This window comes from Vigna radiata, unplaced genomic scaffold (genome assembly GCF_000741045.1).
Source record: "Vigna radiata var. radiata cultivar VC1973A unplaced genomic scaffold, Vradiata_ver6 scaffold_146, whole genome shotgun sequence".
NCBI lineage: Eukaryota > Viridiplantae > Streptophyta > Magnoliopsida > Fabales > Fabaceae > Vigna > Vigna radiata.
The window spans coordinates 37926-51582 of record NW_014542469.1 but is presented as its reverse complement, the minus strand read 5'-3'; the positions used below and the strand labels follow the sequence as shown (position 1 = coordinate 51582).

At 39.0% G+C, this 13657-nt stretch overlaps 1 protein-coding gene across 1 annotated transcript; it reads right to left on the bottom strand.

Annotated features, from left to right (window-relative positions):
* Positions 1–8365: 8365 nt before the first annotated feature.
* Positions 8366–8613, bottom strand: LOC106780111. The gene has a single exon (XM_014668352.2). It carries the CDS (start codon positions 8611–8613, stop codon positions 8404–8406), a length of 210 nt encoding a protein of 69 aa, XP_014523838.1. The 3' UTR covers positions 8366–8403.
* Between the last annotated feature and the right edge of the window lie 5044 nt (positions 8614–13657).

Below are 13657 nucleotides of genomic sequence, written 5' to 3'. Positions count from 1 at the left end.
TTGAACCTAGGGGATCGGTTCGAGGACAACACCTTGCGGACTTTGCTAGTGAGTTATCGGGGGAACCAGAGGTGTTTTGGTGGTAGTTGTCTGTGGATGGATCTTCTAACAAACCGGGGGGAGGAGCGGGGGTGGTGCTTGAAGGGCCGAACGGAATATTGATAGAACAGTCGTTGGTATTCCAGTTCAAGGTAAGCAACAATCAGGCGGAGTATGAGGCTTTGATAGCAGGAATGGAATTGGCTCAGGATTTGGGGGCCAGTTGGTTAGAGTGCCGAACCGATTCACAATTGGTGGAAGGACAGGTGAAGGGCAGTTTTCAAGTGAAGGATAATCAACTCCTACAGTATTTCAATAAGGTAAAAAAGCTAGAGGCAGGTTTTGAGCAATTTCGGTTGTAGTATGTGCCTCGAATGGAAAATGGTCGGGCAGATAGGTTGGCGAAGTTGGCGAGCGGGAACGTGAAGGGGGGACTGTCGACCGTGATCAGGCAGGTGTTGACTAAGCCCATGACAGAATGTTTTAACGTGGCCGCCGGAGAACCAAGAAAGAGCAGGAAAGACGAAGTTATCCGGTTGATCGGTAGGCAGGATGAAGGAGAGACGCTTAACCCGAGCGAGGCTAAGCAGATAGCCCGGTATTGTATGGTGGGAGACGATCTGTACCGAAGGGGATATGTCACACCCTTACTGAAGTGTTTGGAGGAGAGGGAAGCAGAGTATGTGATGAGGGAGTTACATGAAGGGGTGTGCCGAAGGCACACAGGTGGAAGGGCCCTTCGGGTGAGGATTTTGCGAGCGGGATTTTTCTGGCCAACATTAGAAAAAGATTGTAGGGTATTCACCCAAAAGTGTAAGGCTTGCCAGAAGTACGACAATGTGTTTCATGGACCGGCGGTTGAGTTGCAAGGAATCGTGTCTCCATGGCCATTTCCGCAGTGGGGAATGGACATCGTAGGACCGTTTCCGACCAGGAGGGCTCAGATGAAGTTTCTGTTGGTGGCAGTGGATTATTTTACCAAGTGGGTAGAAATTGAACCTTTGGCCAAAATTACAGCCTCCCAGGTTCAAAAGTTTGTATGGAAGATTATTTGCCGGTTCGGGTTGCCTAAGATGATAGTGACGGATAATGGGCGGCAATTTGTAGATAAGAAGCTGGTAGCCTTTTACAGGGAGTGAGGCATAACTCCGGTCACTAGTTCCGTTGAACATCCGCAGACGAACGGCCAAGCCGAGGCTATGAATAAAATTATTATCAATGAGTTAAAAAGGAGGCTCGGGGAGGCAAAAGGTGCATGGGTGGAAGAGTTACCTCAGGTCTTGTGGGGCTATCGATGTTCACCACACGGGGCGACCGGGGAGTCACCGTTCAATTTAACCTATGGATCAGATGCAATGATACCGGTCGAGGTGGGAGAGGTTACTTTAAGAAGGCGGATAGAGGATGTGGGTTTGAATGATGAAGGATTAAGGGGGAATCTGGATGTTTTACAAGAAAGGCGAGAAGCGGCAGCTGTTCGGGTGGAGGCGCATAAGAGGTTGGTCGCTCGGAGATACAATGCGAAGGTCCGACCTAGGCAGTTGGTCGAAGGGGACTTGGTGTGGAGGAAGGTGGGAGAGGCTAGAAGGGAGGCGAATCATGGAAAATTGGCGGCAAATTGGGAGGGACCGTTCAGGGTACGGGAGAGTTTGAGTAATGGAGCGTATCGGCTGGAGCATCTGGATGGGAAACCGATCCCTAATACTTGGAATATTTCCCATTTAAAATTTTATTTCAGTTAATTATTGTGAGAAGATTTGTAATCCTGGAATTGTGAATGAAATAAAAGTCTTAATTTCAGGTAATATTAAGTGTTTACGTTTGGGCAAAGTCAGAAAAATGACTTTGAAGTTTGCGAAAGCAAAGTTAGGAAAATGACTTTGCAGTTTGCGAAACAAGGAAAATAAGGAAAATGATTTTCCCGTTCGATCGGGAGGAGAGAAGTCAGAACGTTGACTTCAAAAGGGGGAACAAGGATGGCCGTTTGGGCAAAGTCAGGAAAATGACTTTGCAGTTTGCGAAAACAAAGTCAGGAAAATGACTTTGCAGTTTGCGAAAGCAAAGTCAAGAAAATGACTTTGCAGTTTGCGAAACGAGGAAAATCAGGAAAATGATTTTCCCGTTCGGTCGGGAGGAGAGAAGTCAAAACGTTGACTTCAAAAGGGGAAACAAAGATGGTCGTTTGGGCAAAGTCAGGAAAATGACTTTGCAGTTTGCGAAAACAAAGTCAGGAAAATGACTTTGCAGTTTGCGAAACGAGGAAAATCAGGAAAATAATTTTCCCGTTCGGTCGGGAGGAGAGAAGTCAGAACGTTGACTTCAAAAGGGGGAACTAGGATGGTCGTTTGGGCAAAGTCAGGAAAATGACTTTGCAGTTTGTAAAAACAAAGTCAGGAAAATGACTTTGCAGTTTGCGAAATGAGGAAAATCGGGAAGATGATTTTCCCGTTCGGTCCTTGAAAAAGGGAATCGAGATAGCCGTTCAGGCAAAGTCAGGGAAATAACTTTGCAGAGTTTTTCTGTGCGATCGTTCGGAGAATCGTTAAGAAAGATGTTAAAGCGCGTGGTGAAAATGTAAATGAAAGACGACGTTGTTGAATATAAAAGAGGCGTAAATTACATAGCAAAAGTTCATTGTTCAAATAAAGGCGAAAAGAAAGACGAGGAGTTCAAATACAAGCCATAAAAGTAAATAAAAGTCATTATACAAGTAATTAGCCCCTAGTGGTGTTGTCCGATGGGGGAATGAGAGCGGAAGCCTTGGGAGCCGGGGATATACCGTCCGGAGCAGTTGGGATGGGAATGGAGGTTGCTTCAGCAGAAAGCTGGGGGGAGATGTCAACAAGTTTCCCGTCCACCAAAATCTTCATGATATTGAAACCTTCGTATTCTAAGGGGGATTTGAAGAAGTAGTGACATTGGGCGATCCCCTGCTCAAACCCGCGTTGGCGCTCTTCGCACAGTTCATCCTCTAAGGCTGCGAAGTCGGCTAATGATTTGTCCTGCTCGGCTATGGCGGTGTCCTTCTCAGAGGTTAGTTGTTTGATTTCGTTGGAAGATTGTTGAAGGTTGAGAGTCAGAGAGTCCACTGATTGCTGGAGGCGCTTCACTTCATTTTGAGACTCGAGGAGAGAGGTGGCGGCTTTGGTCCGTTCGTCTTCTACCAGTTTATTAGCTTTCTCGAGACGTTCGGTGAGGGAAGCAATTTCCTCTTTTGCTTTTTCCAATTTGTTGTTGGAAATCTCGAGCTCGGATACTAGAAGAGGTTTGGTGGTTCCTGCGGCGTAGTTTAGGTAGATGCTGGCTCGAGAGAGCAATTCGTAAGCCATGTTGGAAGCCTCTAAGGGAGTTAACTTTTGGAAGGGCTCCCTTTCTTCTGGTGAAAGGTTGAATTTGAGGCGATCGGATACATGGATGTTGGGGTCAAGAGGGCCAGAAAGTGGGGGGCCGAGATTCCTTCTCTTTTTCGGAGGAGAGGGGTTTTTTTCCAGAGGTTGGTGTTTTCTTCCTTTGGTCTTTGCGGCGGAGGAGATGACGATCGGTTTAGAATCGTCGGTTTTTGAGATGTTCAATGGTTGGGGCGGGGCAGAGCTGGAGGGGGCAACAGTGGAGGAGGAGGGGATAGTAACGTGTCCGCTACGCTTGTTCTTGCGGGCCAGGGCACGGGCAAAGGTTTGGTGTTTTTCCATGCCGCCAAAGAAGTCTGCAAAGATAACACAAATTTAGCAAGTTAATAATGACCGGTCGACGAATGAAAAATACAAGAAAACTTACCGAACACTCTAGCTCGTAGAGTGTCAGTTCCAATGAGTTCTATGAGTTTGCGAGATGAGGTCTTTCGGGGTAGCTGATCAATTTGACGGATTACTTCTAACTCATCATCGGTCATTTCGGATTTGTTCCATGAGATAACTTGGTTGGGGTTTTCGGTCCAGTAGAGAGGAAATTTGGGTTTGTCTTCTGAGAAATACTTTGCCCGGCCGAGTTCTCGTATGGCTATTTTGATAAAGTTGGATTTGAAGTCTTTGTAGGAAGAGTTGAATGAGGTGAAAAGTTGTTTATCTTTTACTGGAACTAAGGAAATCCAGCATTTGTTTGGATGAGGTTGGGCACGGAAGAAGAAGAGGAAAGAGGCGGGAGTAGGAGTTAAAAGTAAACTGGTACATAGGACTGAGAAGGCTTGCATAAAGGCCCAACCGTTCGGGTGAAGTTGGGCGGGGCAGATGTTCAATTCTCGGAGTACGCCACATTGAAACTCAGAGAAGGGGAGCCTTACTCCTAGGTCTCGGAAGAGTGTTAAGTAGGCATAAAAGAAATCCAAAGCATATCCTTCCCGACCATGACATACTCGTTCGTTGGAGCGGCATACCACCAAAGATATGTCGGTAGAGTCTCATCGTAGATCAGACATTAGATCTACCGATTCTAACAGGCGTATGATAGAGGAAGTGGAGATAAAGTAGGAAGGGTAACCTCGGGCTTCGTGGGGTGCCCAATCATAACCTGGGATGGTTGGGGGAGGGGCGATATCGGTCCACTCGAGTGAATTGTCCACATTAAACTCAACATCGTCGTTGGGAGCTTCCTCCCGAACGGGTTGACCAGAGGACAGGGACGAGGAGGAAGTAGAGGAAGTCGAAGCAACCGCGTCGTCAGCATACCCCCGACCCTCGCCTTCAAACTCATTGGAGGACCATGTAGACAAAGACATTACCTGAGGAGTTAGTAGGCACAGTTGGAGGGAGAGGAGCGGGAGGAGTAAGGTTTTGGGGCGGGAGGGGTTGTGCAAAGAGGACGGAGTGAGAAAAATGGGAGAGGGGCCCTCCACCTTTTATAGCCGAGAAAAATGGATTGGGGAAACATCCTAGCCGTCCATAGGCGATGGATCTAACGGAGGGAAATTGGTGACTCTTCGGTGGACAGGTATGATTGATGGGAAGAGAGATCTCGACCATTCGCAAAGATTTGATCGAGTGGTTGAGGTGACGAGACGTTTCGTTGCCAGGTTTTCCTTTAAAGGCATTAACCCCTTCGCTGACAATGTTGCTTGGGGCTTGGGGGGCTTATGTAGTAGAGGGGGTTCGGCTGGGTCGACCGGTACAACGGGAGAAGTGGAACCTGATCGCTAGGGAGACCGGTCGGATGGATTTAAGGTTGGTATGATGGCAGAGAAGCATTGATGGATTTTGATGGGAAAGTAACGGAAGATGTGACGGTTTAAGGTAATTAATGGTCAGTTACGGATGTAAGAACTATAAATGGGGGATCTTTGATCAGGTAAAGACAATTTTTTCTAATTCAGAATCTCTTAGCTATCTGATTCCTTATCTGACTTGAGCGTCGGAGTNTTCTCTTTGCAGGACCTCCCGGTTAGCAACTGAGGACACGAGCTGGGCGATCGAGTTGGACGATCGGGAGTAAGGGCGAGGATTCAGCAAACTGATTTCGTACTCCAAATACTGAAACAGGTATGAAAAGGGACGAAGATACGCATAAAACTCTTCGCCTCTTGGACTAAATTACAGTTTGGAAAAGATATATAGATATATATATATATATATATATATATATATAAAAGGAAACTTATTTTATTCTTTTCTTCCTCTTTTTTATCCACCATTAATTATTATTCTTTTATTTTATTTTATTTTATTATCTTTATTGACTTTTCCGGACGAAATTAGGTGTTGAAACCTAGCATTTAAAAGCATACTGGAAAATTGATTATATTACAACTTGAAACTAGTTTTCACTCAATCTCAAGCCATTGAAATAAGATGATTGATCAGTTCATTCAACAACAAGTATAAATCAATTCGCAAACTAATGATCAAAAGCATTCATAAATAAAATAGTATCGAATACAAGAGAGTTTCAAAGTGTTTTACATCTCACTTCAGCACCTAGGTGATTTAGCTCCTCTTAATTGATGGGAAGAAATTAATACAAGGAAGGAACTCCATCTCCTAGTCCTCTAATGAAGTACTTTAAAGTACATAGGAAATGGGTGAGAAGACTCTCTAAAGTCTCTATCTAAAACTGTATAGGAAGTCCAATGAGAAGTATACCAAAAGGACTTTCTAAAATCTCTGTAAAATAGAGAGGAAGTTATCTTTTTATATACACTGACATTGTGGCTTTAGTTGTCGCTTTCATGACTTCAAAACTGAGATTTTCCTCTTAAGATGAGTTTCCTCTATGGCTTAAGCCTGATGTTTCTGTGTCAAAGCCTCTTGAGATTACTTCTAAGTGAAGGATTATTCACGACTTTAGTCATAGGTCACGACTTGAGGTTTCCCTACAAGATGGGTTTTCCTCAAATAGTGCAAGCTTCTAATTCCACACTACAGCCCGCTAAAGCTAGTTTGTTGTGTTTTGCTCAAAATTTCTTTTCATATTTTATCATTGACTCTCTAATTTCATCAAAACTTACAAATCAAGTAAATTTGGGATGATTAACACAAGTATTTAACAAACCAAAACAAGATAAGGACCAAATTATCATCAAAACTAACTCATATTAGACACTTAACAAAGGGTCGGCACACCAAGAAAAATTCATTTATCTTAGTGTGTCGGGCCTCCTAGTACCTACTATTATAGCTAATCCAATATTAATTGTCTCAATTTGAGACACCACTTTCATTCATTTATGTTAGAAGTTACTTTACTTTCCTTGATAATTTACTTTTTAATATTTACTTTAGTATTCTTGTTACTTTCCTGCAACTTCTACTACCACATCTACCACTTTGAATTTCACCACTTTTTCATTACAATTTATCCATTGTTTTTATGTTTCCATTTTTATCTTTATAAAAAAAAAAAAAAAACAAAAGAAAACAAGAGACATAACCTAGTCATGTTGGAAATCATAGTTGAAATCCGAGTTAGAAAAATGGCAGATTCATTTAATGCGAGTTAAATTGGTTCACAAAATTAACAACTTATACATCAAATTCATCATTTTCATTGATATCGAGACCTTAAAACACTATTAGATTGAAATATTAGTGTTTGTTGAACGTGGGTAAAAAAATTTACATCAAATCGATCGAGATTGAATTGAAAAAAAAAAAAAACATTACTGTTTAAAAAATATGTTTTTCGCACTCCTTATATTTTATACTATTTTAACGGTTATGCCTTATCCGTTAACTAACAGCATATGCTTTTACAAAGATAAAATAAAATAAAAAATTATTCATTTCGATGTTTCCATTTCCATCTCTATAAAAAAAAAAAACCAAAAAAAAAATCAAGATTATGCTGGAGATCATGTAAGAAAAAGGTCAGATTGATTGAGTTAGATAGATTGGTTCACAGAATTAACAACTTATACATCAAATTCATCATTTTCATTGATATTTAGACGTTAAAACACCCTATTAGATTTAGATATTAGTGTTTGTTGAACGAGGATAAAAAAATTCACATCAAATCGATCGAGTTCGAATTGTAAAAAAAAACCATTACTGTTTAAAAAATATATATTTTTCGCACTCCTTATATTTTATACTATTTTAACGGTTATGTCTTATCCGTTAACTAAAAACATGACCAACATATCACTACGGCATCCTGTCATTCTGTACACGATGTTAATTGCTTTTACAAAGATAAAATAAAATATAAACTTATTCATTTCGATTGTTCCTAATTTCATCTAATTATCTTTAACAATTAGCAATATTCTTATCATAGAAGCTTCAACTTAATTTTATTTTATTTTTGCTTAAAAAGAACTCCATTCCATGCACATACCTAAGAAATATATAATTACAAGATAAAATGAAAAAAAAAATCATGTAAAAAAACATATTTCTTGTAGTCATAATTATAAATTATTTTGGTGCTTTTTATATGTTCGGATGAGGCCATTAGATACTTCTGAGGACTTGCTTCAGACGTTGAAGTTGGTAGCAGATCAAATTCACACGTACATGGGTCATGAAAATCTGGTTTCTGAAATTTGATGACTTGAAATAATACTTATATAGCCTTAAAGTTTAGATTAAAAAAGTGATATCAAATTTTTCATATAAATTGATACAATATTTTATTAATGTTATATTTTTCAATTAATCTATTCATCAATAAATAAAGCAATATTTGTTAACCTTAACATCACCATTAACATTAATATCATATTTAACTTTTAAATCTCAAATACTTCTATATATATAATTTAACTTATGTATTTAAGATTAAACTTTAAACTTATATCTAAATTCCTAATAATAAACTACATAAAACAAAATAGAATAAAAATTAGAACTTCTGTTCCATAAAGAGGAAGGTATAAGGTATACCAGAACAAAAAACATGTTCCATAATCATATTGTATTGCATAGAATGGCTGATTTATCCACTACCAATGTGAACATTAATGGCAATAAGGAAGATGGCCATGAATCCAAAGAAAAGAAGGGAATGAACAAAGATGGAGACGCCACTTGTTTGGAAATTGCAAAAATCCACTGCTCTTCCTTTGCCAGGCAGCTGGAAGAGTAATCCTGGTGAAAGCACCACAAACAAGACCAAACCTATTACCACCCCAGCCCAATCACCCATTACTATCTCTCTCAAACTTTTATTTGGGAGATGAAAATGTATGAACACATGGAGGAAACAGCACAGGTGAATTTATTTATATCGTAATGTTTGAAGGGTTTTGCTAACAACAGACAACATAAAGTTCAAGGAAGGGAAGTGAGAGGTTTGAGGTTGAAAGATGAGACAAAGGGAATGGCTTGGCTTGTCTTGGATCGAAATCGGCACAGCCATAATGCAACGATTCCTTGAAAAGAATATTTCTTTCTTTCATACTTTGCTTTTATTTTATTTTGAGTTCATTCGGCCTCCTTGCTCTTCCAGATAAAAATTATTTATACCTTTATTTGAGTAAAATTTACTATCTTATTAATGATTTCAAAGATAGTAGTTATAGAAGTTTAAAATTTATTTTTGATAAATATGACGAGAATCACTCGGTGTTTTCATTTAGGTTAAAAGATGTGACTTTAAATTGTAAAAAAAAAATGACATACACAAATAATTTGTTCTCTAATTCATTGTGGTGATTTTTGGTCTTTAAATAGATGAAAAACATAATTTTGGATCAAGTACAAAACATAAAAACTAAAGCCGAAATATCTACTAAGTCAAACTAAAAAAAGAACATAATCTATCTCTATTTATAACAATAAATTAGTATTGCACCTAAATAATCAAAACTAACAATCTCTAACTTATCTCTACAAAAACAAGTTTAAAATTATTGGACCCAAAATAATAAAATAACACAAAAACAAAATTTGTAAGAAATTCTTAAAATTTAAGTTTAACCCAACAAAATTTTTCCATAAACTGATTTTCCATCCATCATTCCTGCACTTTAGCTTTTCTTGTGCATCATCCTACATCAAGTTTGTTTCTTTCAACCAAATTTAGATTCTTCATTTAAAACATAATTGTTGACATTGTTGATAAGGAAAGCACTGGTTTAGCTAAACCTTAATCTCACAGTGTTCTGGTTTTTTATGATGACAACACATTATTAATAACACATGTATTGTTATGTGTTACATGTTCCATTTTTTATTATGAATGATATCTTGAAGAACATGTTTGTGTTGATTCTCATATATGTATGCATATTCACTGATTTTATACTTTATACATCATTTGTGATTGCATTACATATGCTTCTAGAAAGAAAACATCATGCACTTTTTGGAACTTATATTGTGTGGCAAAACTGCAAGTTTTAAGCCGACTTCATTATGAAGTAAGTCGATTAAAACTCATGACTTTGCACAGATTTTCTAAAACAGTGTTGTGAGTAATTTTGAAATGTAAAGTTTTTCAAAACTGTTTTGAAGTGTTAAAGTCGACTGCATGCGCAGTGAATTCGACTTAGTTAGTTATATGTTTTAAAATTTTGTTAATGCTTATGTGCTATAACGGCTATATTACAATTCTATGCTACAACATTAAATGAAAGTCAACTGAATTAAATGTGTAATCAATTTAGTTAGTTTGACTGTTGCTAACTGTTTTAACTGTTATAACTGTCTGATGACAGTCGATTACATTAGTGGCAAAGTCGACTACAGGAGCGTCATCTGTTTGATAGAAAACTATAAATAGACATGATTCTGTAATTCACAAAGAAATGAGACTTTGATTGTTCTAACATTTTCATTTGTTGTTTCATATCTCTGTGAAAAACGCTCCAAGAACTCATCAAGAAGACGGAGGAGATCTTTCTTTGAAGAGTTTCTATAGGAGGAAGAAAGTTGTGCTTACTATTTGATCAAATTCTACATTATTGGTGTTCATCATATTGATCAAGACTTTATCAATCTATTGAAGATTGGACTACCCTGTTGGGATTACAGCAAGAGAACGTGGAGTTCTATCCACTTTAAGGATTGTTCCAAGTGGGTTGAAGATTGCAGAAAGGGGCAAATTGGCAAGTGTACCAAGTCGCACAAGTAATATAAAATGGTAAGACCAAGTATCGTATCCCAGAGGACTCTCGGCGCTGAACAATTGTGTGAAAAAAAGATTAATTAAGACTTAAAAATAAAAAGAGATCATGGAGTTGTGGTGCAAAAATAATAAAGAAAATAAATTACAATTGATCAATGGCAAAAGAGCACATAGATGAACGGAGGTTGATTTATATGAGATGGATATGTTGTTGGGGTTAGACTTCACCAAGTTCCCTCTCATGTATATAAGAATTCTTCTTTCTTCATTAATGCCAACGTCCCTCACTAGAACACTTAAACCCGATCCCTCGGTAAATAAGCCTTTCCCTAATTACCAGTTCATACGATTCCTAGCATTCCTTGTAAAAAGATTTGAAGATCAAGAGGTTAAGACGACTAAGACTCATACCCTCATCCCTAAGCAATATAACCCTTAGGAATAATTTAACAAGGACCTAAATTACAAGGAACCTCCCGACACTCATGCAAATCACAAATCATGTTATTGTATAAGCAAGCAGTAAGAAGAGATAAATTACTCTAACAATTAATGGAAAAAGCATATGAAATTAAGAATCAATTCAAATACATGAGAGTTTACAAGGTTACATCATTCCCCAACAACAAATAGAAATTAGTTCCCCATAGACATGGGGGAACCCTATGAACAATGGAAGAAAGAAAGTGAGAATGGAAGACTAAGAATTGGCTAAGAGTGTATTGTATGCTCTCTTCCGCCAGGGATGCAAAACCTAGAGCCCCAGGGTCCTTTAAATAGTGCCAGAAGTGTCCCAAAATGCAGTCCGGTCCAAAAGAATCAAATTAGAGCATAATAAGGGCTCGATCCACGTGAAATCACGCTCAAGCGTTGCAGGGAGCTCGCCCAAGCGTGAATCAAGGCTCATGTGGCGCTTGGGCGTCAGTTTTGGACACCCAAGCTACGAGTGTCCGTCGCCCGGGCGACCAGCGTCGTATTCCAGCACGCTGTTTTTCTTCCCTGTCGCCTGGGCTTCGGGTTTCTTTCCTTCTTGGTGCCTTTTTGACCCCTTTTGAGTTCCTTTTTCATGGCTTTTCACTTCTTTTTCCATTGTTGCTTCAATCTTTGTCAAAACAAGGGAAATTTGTTAGAAAAGAGTTAAAATCAACCTCAACTCTCTTATTCACACAATTTACTGAAAATATATGAGTTCAAGCAAGTTTCTAAGTGAAAAAGGGTGTTTTTAATATCAAAATCACATAGCAAATAATGGTATTTTAATCCGTTATCACAACCCCAAACTTAGAACTTTACTTGTCCTCAAGCAAACACAGTGCAACTCAGCTTTTCAAAACAATCACTACAGTGACTCAACCTTTTTCAAAGATTTTTCAAGACAAGAATTCACTTTTATCAACTTCAGCATAAGATTTCAATCAAGATGTGCAGATGTGTCATTGCATTTTCAACAGATGCTGTGATCAATCAACCAAGCAGAGATGCACTCAGAAATTCAGAGAACTAATCCTCACCAGGGAAAGTGTTTCACTCAAGCACTCAGATATTCAAAAGTGTATCACTCAGCTTCCCCTTGGCCTATGCTTGGGTGTGGTCTCCAACCTTGATTGTAGTTACTTTGCCGATTTTGATTACCCATATAATTCACATCTTCTTGGGTATTGGCCTGTTTAACACACTCACCATTTGCATGTTCTCCACCACACAACTCACACCCTAGATGTTGGGCGTGTGACACATTTTAGAGCCCTTGCAGCTGAGATACTTTGTTCATGAGAATGTCCAGCTGTTGAGTCATTATTTTATTTTGAGCCAAGATGGCATCTTGAGACTGTACTTGCAAGACACCTTTTTGTTGCCCCCTCTCATTCTGTAATTCACAATCATTTGCAGCCATATTTTTAATGAGCTCATGAGTTTCTTCCAAGGTCTTTCAACGGATGTTTCCTCCAGCTGAGGCATCCAACATCAACTTGGTTTGGGATCTCAATCCTCCCAAGAACATGTTCAGGATAGTTGGTTCTTCAAACCCATGAGTGAGTGTCTTCCTCAGTAGCCCCTTGAATCTATCCCAGGCTTGACTCAATGTCTCAGTAAAATCCTACTGGAAAGATGAAATCTCTTGCTTCCCTTTGTTTACTTTGGACTGAGGGAAGTATTTGTTGCAAAATTTTGTCACCACCTCTTCCCATGATGTGAATCTATTTTCAGGAAAGGAATTGAGCCACGCTTTGGCGTTGCCTCCCAATGAGAATGGAAATAGGTTGAGCCTTACAGCTTCATCAGGTACATCTTGGAGCTTCACCGTGTTACATATCTCAATGAAGCTGGTTATGTGATTGAACGGGTTCTCATGTGATAGACCATGGAATTGATTACTCTGCACAAGATGAATGAGAGCAGGCTTCATCTCCATGTTTGGGGCATTGACCCGTGGCCGTGCAATGCTATTGAAATGAAACGGCCCTGAAAAAGCGAAGTAGTCCTCCAAGGTGCGTCTCACTTGCCCATCACCATTATCATTCCGATTGTCAGCCATATCTTCCACTTCCTGATCAGCTGCAAGCAAGATGGGCTGCTCAGTAATCACAGGAATGGGAGAAGTTTCCCTAGATGCCCGATTCTTTCTTCTTCTTCTACTATTGTTTCTTCGGGCAGTCATTTCAACTTCAGAATCTAAGAGGAGAGGTTCAAAAGATTGTGTGCTTCTAGTACGGATTGTGCCCTGCATACACTAGAGACAATAGTACTAGGCACCAAGTTAACCCAAAAATAATGAAAACAAAGATTATTCACAGTAAAAATAATATAAGAATAAAGCCTAAATGGGTTAGAAATCACACAAAAGTAAAGTGATTACACCGAGTCCCTGGCAACGGCGCCAAAAACCTATTAACTCATTGGCAAGCATACCAAATCGTTCTAAGTAATAAACCGATAAGACCAAATATTGCATCCCAAGAGACTCTATTAACACTTTACTATCGTATAATTAACTAACTAACTTAGGCTAAAGAATAGTTCCCTTTAATATGAATTTGTGAAATGAAAATAAACATAATGCATAAGTAAAAGATTGAACTTCTTGTGGCCAAAACTCTAAGAGATGAAATAATTAGAAATG